This window comes from Mercurialis annua, linkage group LG6 (assembly GCF_937616625.2).
Source record: "Mercurialis annua linkage group LG6, ddMerAnnu1.2, whole genome shotgun sequence".
NCBI lineage: Eukaryota > Viridiplantae > Streptophyta > Magnoliopsida > Malpighiales > Euphorbiaceae > Mercurialis > Mercurialis annua.
Window position 1 is genome coordinate 4,675,181 of NC_065575.1, and position 9,273 is coordinate 4,684,453.

The 9,273-nt window shown below is 34.7% G+C and overlaps 2 protein-coding genes across 2 annotated transcripts; both read right to left on the reverse strand.

Moving 5' to 3' along the window:
• Positions 1 to 496: 496 nt before the first annotated feature.
• Positions 497 to 4,468, reverse strand: LOC126653565 (uncharacterized). The gene is made up of 9 exons (XM_050347484.2): positions 4,205 to 4,468; positions 3,868 to 4,111; positions 3,446 to 3,595; positions 3,121 to 3,178; positions 2,918 to 3,010; positions 2,751 to 2,816; positions 2,251 to 2,342; positions 997 to 1,056; positions 497 to 897 (listed from the first exon to the last, which is right to left on the reverse strand). Exons 1-9 carry the CDS (start codon positions 4,366 to 4,368, stop codon positions 643 to 645), a joined length of 1,182 nt encoding a protein of 393 aa, XP_050203441.1. The 5' UTR covers positions 4,369 to 4,468; the 3' UTR covers positions 497 to 642.
• An 813-nt stretch (positions 4,469 to 5,281) lies between these two features.
• Positions 5,282 to 7,609, reverse strand: LOC126654067 (L-type lectin-domain containing receptor kinase VIII.2-like). Its single transcript, XM_050348110.2, has one exon. The coding sequence runs from the start codon at positions 7,434 to 7,436 to the stop codon at positions 5,403 to 5,405; it is 2,034 nt and encodes a 677-aa protein (XP_050204067.1). The 5' UTR covers positions 7,437 to 7,609; the 3' UTR covers positions 5,282 to 5,402.
• Positions 7,610 to 9,273: the final 1,664 nt, after the last annotated feature.

Sequence of the window (9,273 nt, forward strand, 5' to 3'; positions counted from 1 at the left end):
GTATTGATTTGCCAACAAAGTTAATTTATGTGTTAATTGCCCATTGTTTACAAGTTGAAGGGGCAAATTCCTACTTAAATCGTTTATTTAGCTTCTTGACTTGAATAATGAATTTAAGTACAATATTGAATAACACTAACTGAATTATTGTTCTCGTAAAATAAAAATAAAAAACTCACATCAATTCTATAACATTTCTAAGGGCATATAAAATAAAAATAAAATGCTTGGCAATCATTTCTGAGGGCGTATAAAATCAAACCGACTTGATAACCGAAAAAAAATATAGGTTCAATTCTTTAATAATTTGGTTCACTTTTGTAATATGAAAAAAAAAACTGAGCATATGCCATACTAAATAATTTAATTACACAGTAAAGTTTTAAAGTGGTTGAATAACATAAGAAGCTTTATGGCTTTTAATGATCAATATTTGAATCCTCAGACCCAAGACCTTAAGTGAAATACCAGGCACATAGTCCATATGAACAATGTATTTATGCTAAAATTTATTTATATTTTCAAATCTCAAAAAGCCGAATCAAGCTGAAAATTTTAGTTTGGTTCTAGAAAAATTGAACTCAGTGGTTGTAATTTGATCTGTTCAGTAACCAAACTGCCCGTACAATCAACTCTACCATCCTAATCCTCTTTCCTAGGGCGTTGAAGTGAGAATTTTGGCTCATAATCGGAACCACCCTTGCCTATACTACCAATAGAACTTCCTTTTTTAGTTTTACCATCACTGTCCTCGGTGCTTTCTATCAACTCGGACGAAGAAAACTCACCGGAACTATCATTTGAAGGATTTCCGAGCACGGTTTTGTACATAGTTAGAGCTTGAGCCACCATACTAGCAGGATTTGAGGTATCACTCGGAAGTAGCATTGTTGTTGCCTAAAAAATGGAATTGAATTTAGGAAACTATAAAATCAATATGACATCAACTAAATACGTACCAGAAAGACTTTGATGAAATAACTCTTGTTAATTTACCTTTTTGGCAATGTTACCAAAGGCGTTTACGTATTGTTCAGCAATCTTTAGACTTGCAGCCTGAAAATACAGCCACAATGTTAAACCCAAAAACAAATAAACAAGGCATAACTATTTAGTCCTTGTACACTTAAATTATAAATTGTTATTGTGATCCATAAAACTAGAAATGTCCCACAAGTGTAGCATATAACAAACTTGTTTGCAACTAGAGGCATGTATTCGGTTTAAACCAAACCAAAATATTGTTTTTTTCACATCGAATCGAATTTACAAAATTTAATATATTGCAAACTAAATCAAACCAAACCAGACAGTTCAGTTCAATTTTTTTTGGTTCGGTTTGCACAAAAAGCCGGAAAAAAAAACCAATTTTTTATATAATATCAAACACACCAAATTGAATTTGTTGGTTTGGTTTGGTAATTCATTTTTCGCACACCTCTAATTGCAACACCTATTTCATATTAAAGCATACATTATCTATATTTAAGTAAATATCAACAAATATAGGAGGTTGCATTACATATTTTAGACTTTTGTAAGACCTCAAGCAGGTTCAGACATCTGACAGGCTAGAAAATTGTGAAATAAAATTTCTAACATTACATAACCAACCAACAATTTCGCATCAACATGCCCTAAACTGGCATTATGGATGTCAATAACTCATGTGGATACACGCACTATAAAGCAAAGAATTTCCAAGTAGCATTCATAAGACACATACTTCATAAGCCATGACTGACAAACTTGAAGAAAATCCCTGATTTTTTGATGACAAAACTAATATATTAGGGAGATTCTAACCTAGACCTGGTCTATGTGAAATTCATGAACCAAGCAATTCAAATATTAGCAGAATGTGAAGTGAGAGAAAAGTATGTTAAATTTAAAGCATTTAATTGGTTTGGTCTATGAATTTCTCATGAACCGGGTCCAGGTAAGAATTTTGAAAAGGGATTGATGATGCAAATCAAATATTTACGGAAGATGGAAACATGAATTAGGGGGATAAAGACTAAAGTAGACTAAACAATATAAACCTATCTACTTGGAACCAAATGCTAATTAACTACATACATAAGAATCAACATCTAAAAATGGAAACAATTATTATTTTTCAGTGATATCAAGGATCATTGTAATGAACTTGAAAGGTTACTCAAAAATTCAGCAAACTTAGAGTAAACATTTCAATTCAACTCCATATAGTGCTTGAAATTAACATTCAAATAGATAGAAGAATCCTACCTCCACTCCTCCATTTTTCTTCAGAGCCCCTGACACCATCTCAATTCCTTCACCAGTTGCTTGTGCTTTAGCAATTATGGCTTCTGCTTCACCTGATATAGATTAGTAAAATACTAATTAGCACAAAATGGAAGTAAGTGCCTACCACTAGAGAGTCGAAAATAAATAAGCACTGACAATCAGACCATCAACCCTGCTTAGTTAGGTAAGAATACATAAAAGGTCCATAAAATGAATATACTATTCACAACAAGCACAAAAGTTTAAAATTGGAGAGTTATGGCACAAAGAATTTCACCCCATAAACTTCATATGCCAAATCACATTGCTACTGTTTACTGCCATTAGTTTCACAGATTTGCAATCAGAAAAATGTACAAACAAAATGTGAAGTTTCTATCTTCAAATGATACAAACAAAGCAACACATGTGTCTAGCGATCCTAGTTCTAGTTGATAGTGCATACATTGTCCTTAATTAAAAATAAAAGCATGACTAACCTCGTGCTGCTAAAATTACAGCAGCCTTTTTACCATCAGCGATATTGATGTTCGCTTGTCTCTCCCCTATTAAACAATAGAGTTCAATTGAAGAAAATAAGAATAACATAATGTTGAAAGTATATTTTACTAACAACAAAAAAACAACACATGACCAAACTTAATACCTTCGGATTCCAAAATTTGAGCTCTCTTTTTACGTTCTGCTTCTGCTTGCATCGCCATAGCTGTTCGCACTCCAGAAGGTGGCATAATATCCTCTACAAGAAAGGTAAATGGAAATTGTCGGCAACGAACATAAATAGTAAAAAGAAGTATGTAGAAATTTCTACATCAAACTCAAGATAGATATTGTAATTTGACCACTTACTTATTTCATACCGAAGGCACACAAGGCCCCAATCTTGTGCAGCCACATTGATGGCCGCCTGCAAAAGATTAGTGAAGTTTAATTTCGTTGAATTCTTACTTAGGACAGAGAAATGATAAATAAAAACTTGATTTGTATACTTCCATTGAATAATGCTTGAATAGAAGACAAAAACCTGACTACTAAACATCAAATGAAATAACACCAGTAAGCAAAACAAGCACAAAATACTATGTTTAGGCCCTTTAGGGTGAAACAGAACAATGCTTAATATTAACTAATCCAGTCAAAATGTAAAATGATAAAAAAAAAAATAGCTACATACCACAATCTTCACATTAAGAGCCTCCCTCTCTTCAAAAGTCTTATCAAGAGTAATTTTTCCAAGCTCACTACGCATAGTGGTCTGAGCAAGCTGAATCACAGCATACATCGGGTTGGCAACGCCATAAGACGCCAATTTCGGATCCACAATCTGTTAAACCAATCAATCCTCCAAAAAGTTAACTATTCATATCGAGAAAAAAAAAACAAGAGCGTTTATCACATACAACAGTTCGGCCACGTCATTTCCACAACAAGTGAGCATTTGCCATAGGAAATCTATAATTACTGCTTATTTTTTAAATCACTAAATATTCCAACATGGCAAACGCCTCGTTAATTTGTTGCAGGAAATGACATAGCACAACCACAACCACTGCGTTGTATAAATGTTCAACAAACGAAAACTAGGAAGAAGATAACCTTGACATAGAGAACACCATCAATCGAAATACTGACATTATCCTTAGTGATAGCAGACTGATGAGGAATTGTAATGGTCTCTTCTTTCAAGGAATGTACATAAGCTATTCTATCAACTATCGGAATCAGAAAATGAATACCCGACGGAAGAGTCTTCGCATACTTCCCGAATCGCTCAATCACAAACGCTTTCCTCTCCGGCACAATTCGTATGCCCCAATTCATCGGCGGTTCAATCTCATAACTTAATCAGACAAATCAAATCATCAATTCAATCAATATATGGATCAAATTTGAAATGAATAGTTTCAAATTATTGATAAGAAGAATGCAGTACCTGTCTCGGGACTCGCCATTGTTGTCGCTGCGGTAATTGCGGAGAGCGGTGGCGGAAAGCGGAGGAGGACGGCTGAGGTGGTGGTTGTTGAATGACGACGGAAGTTGCCGGTGGTGGAGGGATCTAAATCCTTGGATAGCTAGAGAATTAGTTCTTCTCAACATTATGATGCTATTCTGGTTTTTTGTTGATGAGTTAATGGGTTTATGGAAATGAGGGATTTATGTGAAAAGTTAATTTTTTTTAGTAAGAAAGTGAATTAGTAAAGCCCTAGTTAAACCTTTCAGCCTGTCTTATTGTGCAAGTTTTTTTTTTTTTTTTCTCTTTTTCTTCTTTTCTTGCTGGGTACTCAAAATTAACAAACCATTTGCTTCCCTGGCCAGAATTTTGACATTTTGACTTTGTGAATTAGGTCATTTTCTGTTATACAATAACATCATCAACATCAATTAAAAATGTTCTAAATGACTAAAGAATGAAGAATCTGAGGTTGTTTGATTCAATCCCTCAAAAACTAATGCAGTTCTTAACCTGATATTCCATTGTCCCTTAGCTTCTTCTAACTCGTATAATTACTTAGACTTGATAAATTTACAAATTAAACTATTTAAGTCCAAGTGGAATAACTAATCAGCTTCCGGCTCTCAGCTATCAACAACAACTAACAACTATCAGCTATCAGTTAGAGCTAAAAATATGATACACAAATGCCAACTAAACAATAGGCAAAATACATATTCAAATTCATCGTATTTGTCCACTGTTTAATATTAAATTTCTATATTTTTATTATGGACTTTTATAATTTTATTTTTATAAATTTTGATTTTTTCAAGACGCAAATAAAATGAGTGCATTTTACGTATTGTGAGTATGACTGAGATAATATACTTATCTGTTTTTATATTTTAACTTTATTAAAATTTAGTCAATGCACTTTTATTTTTGTTGATATTAAATCTTTATATTGAATTTTTTTTGGTGTGAATTTACATCATTTTTACTTTGTGGTGAAGGGTTTAAGAATTGAATGTTGACATATAAAAGAGTAAGAATCTAGTATAAAAATATGACAAATATAGAAATCCAAATACATATTTATTTTGTAATAACTAAGAGTTCTTTACAAATAGTACACAATTGTAATCCATTTTTACAAATATAACACAAAATGTAAGATAAACAAACACCACAATTTTCACATCAAAGATGAACAAGAATAACCAGTACAAAGACCAGTATTGCTATTATAAGGAAACAGAGCGACAGGACGAGTTGAAGGCAACTCAGGAATCGGCAATTCCGAGTTCAAAAATCCCACCACATCCTCCATTGAAGGCCTGCCTTTATTCTCATTCAATGTACATAGCAATCCAATGTCAAGCACTCTAATAATTTGTTCTAAGTTCACAACCGCGCCCATCCTTCTATCGACTACTCTCGCTTTCTCGTCACTCTGGTGCATTCTCCACGCGAAATCTGCCAAGTCTTTCTCGTCTTCTTCGTTGTCTAATCTTCGCCTACCGGACACTACTTCCAGCACAAACACGCCGAACTCAAACACATCATTCTTTTGACTTACAGCTGCCTCGAACCGCTTTGATTCTGTCGCGGAAAGCACGAAACCAAAGTCGCCTAAAGCCGCCCTGAAGCTAATATCAAGAAACACGCTGCTTGTTTTCATGTTCTTGTGAGCGAGGTGTTTTGAATGGAGGAAACTGAGAGCCTCGGCAACATCTTTCACTACCTTGAACCTTCGAGTCCACGGAAGCACTCCAGCTCCGAATAGCCATTTATCTAAACCCCCATTCGGATAAAAATCGTACAGCACCATTGTTTCGCGTTTATCCTGAAACCACCCTCTGATTGGAACTAAATTCGGGTGACGAACTCTGCTAATGGAGCTGATTTCATTAAGCAATCTCCGCCTATTTATTCCAAGCTGTGAATTTAAAAACTGAGTCGAGAATCGTTTTACCGCCACTTGACTGGAACTGTTTGATAGCTTTCCTCTGTAGTAAACGCCTCTTGAATCACTACCGAGTATTTCCAGTTCATGGAAACCTCGAGTAGCGGAGGAAACTTCCGCGAATGTGAACCTACGAGGTTTATTCGGAGGCCGTGGTCTTTGAGATATGTCTGATAAAGCCATAGCTTTTTTCGAATTATCATATCTGCGTCTACCGTTATAGAAAAGACTGGCGATTACGGCAATGGAAAGCACCATAACCGCAATGAAAATCAAGAAACTGCTCAACGGTTCTGATTTTTTCGACTCGTTTGACTTCGATGTTCCCACGCTGAGAACGCCGGTTCTTTGGCTAAACTTGCTCTCGCAAGTCTCAGCCGAAGGTACACGCAGAGAAGCCTGGCTGATAGAGGTGAAATTCCACGACAATACGCTGTGGATTTGCGTTAAATTTCCCGTAGAAGCGGAGAATCCAACGAACATGTACTCGTTAAGAAACGGAGAGAGGTCGAGATAAGCGGAGAAGATTGTTTTAGATGCGAGACGCATATCCATCCAACGGCGGGAGCCATCATATGAAATCGTAACTTGGTGAACCAAGCCATCTTTGAGAGAGATTCCAACATCCGAAGCATTAATAGTGACAACCGAAACAATGCTACCGAGATTGATGCCGATATGATTATCATTCGGATCACCAAATTCAGGATTCTGACGAGTATCAAACTCAATAGCAACTGCTTTATAACTATCCTCACAAGCATCATTCAGCATACCAAGCCAAGGACCAGGCCTACCGACAGTAAACTCGTCGGGGACGATGATAAACGTAAGCCCGCTGCCTCCAGCTCCGCTGAAAAACAACGAATCATTCGTGGAATTTATGAACTGAAAAGAGAAAGTAGTGTAAAACGAAGCAGGAGTTTTCGTAACAGGATCAAGAAGGCGGATTGGAAAAGAGTAAAGAGCTCTTCCAGCTTGATGTCTGAGGTCAGTAGCTTGAGATTCATCTGGAATTTGGATAGAACCATTCTTTTCATTAGATAGCTTAGCACTGCCTAAAAGCTTAATTTCATGTACTATTTTTGGATTATCTAATCTGAAATTTGGAAAAGAAAGATGTTTCGTTACGTTCATTAAAGGTCCATCAATGCTCTGGATCTTCTGGTCATCAGCTAAAGCTGGACTAAATTTAATTAGCAGCAGAAGAAATGATGATGACCATAGCAGCAAGAAGAAGTTACAGGACCTCATATTGAACATAACTAAGATAAGAAGAATGCTCTTGCTTTAGCCTTTAGTAGGAGACTGGAGTGGGGATAAAGAGTAAGGGTGAGCACCGGTTAGTTCGGTTTAGGGATGTAACCGAGTTCAAAATCAGTTCGGTTTAGGGATGTAACCGAGTTCAAAATTCAATTAGGCTTGTGAGTCTATCTTGCCGAGTATTTTCATGTTTGAACTTGATTTGATAATTACCAGAAGTAGCTCAAATTGACTCAATATAAATCTGAGTTGATTTTGAGTATTTTTAAAGTGATTTTTTTAATAGTTTGCGAGTTGGTTCGATTTGGTTACACTCTTAATTCAGTTCGACGTCTCATTTTGTATCGATTGATTAAAATCAACGAGTTACTTTATTATCGTAAGTTATTCTTATTACAAATAAAATTACATAAATTTTTTGATAGTCCAATTATCCCATTCGTAAACATGTTCATTTGTTTAAAGATTGAAATCTGAAGTTCTTTAAATAACTATTTTTTATAGAAATTAAATTATTGAAATTATAATCTAAAAAGCAATCAAATTATTTAACCCTATTAAACAAAGAAGGAAATTAACATTATCCAACCTGTTATATGAATACTAGGTCTAGTTAAAATGGAATCAAATTATATTCGAATATTTTAGTTTAATTATTCAGTTTGTTTCAGTCAATTAATTCGATTTTGATAGAGTCCTACTACACATATTTGGGCAGAGTGGTCACCTCGTTTGATGCACACGTGTCTAAACGACAATACGTAAATTGTCCCACATTGTTATGAAAGACAAAGAAAATTAGACTAGTGTGAAGAAGGGAAAAGAAAAATCCAGAATATGTAGCTTAATCTCGAGATTATGATGCAACAATGAGAGATGGCCACAAGATATAGGCAAATTATCGCATCTTCTCTTTCTTGTCCATATAATGTTGATAACTCATGTATAATCCAACGACTAAGAATAAATTGAACTTTTAAATATTTTAATCATTTTTAATACTTTTACATTTGTTCAAGTTTGCAATATTTTTTAAATTAAGGTGCGCCATAGAATATTTTTATTTTTTAATTAAGGTGCACCAAATAAAAATATTCTATGGTGCACCTTAATTTTAAAAATGTTACAGAACTGAAAACATAATTTTTTTTGCAAACAATAAAGTCTTGGTACGGACATGATCATAAGTCTGGATACCAACGTGCTTATTCAGGTATGTCCAGTGGCGGAGTAAAGGCAAGATGAGCTATAGTGGTCGTCTTACATATTTGTCGAAAACTTTCATAGTCTCTTTTTATCATGGTAACTGTTGCATTTTCGTCGTTGCCGCCACTGTTGATGAAAGGGTTGTACCTGTTGCAGAAAAAATGAGGAAAAAAAACAAATTAATTAGCTAGGTTTCATTTTTTAAAAGACTGTATATGAAATGACCTGTTTTGGTTTATTTTTTAAAAATAAAGTTTAAGACCAAAATGATAAATATGAATTTTTATGAAGACTTTTGTGGCACAGGTTAACGGATCCACTTCAGAAGTGATCCGCAATAATTTTAATCCTTTTTTTTTTCACAAAAGAACTTAGATCATTGGGAGCCTTTTAAAAAACTAGTGCTAGATTAATCAATTGGAGAGTGCCACATGATTCTACATTAATTTTTGTTATTTGCACTGTTATACTATTGTTAAAGTTGGAAATTTCCTACACGCACCATTAACACTGACAGAATACGAAACGAAATTAAATGGGTCAGGTTGAGTTTATATGAGTTCGGATCATAAACGGATCAACATGTGTGACACGATTAAATAGCGGGTTAAACATGTTAAACTCGTCTAAT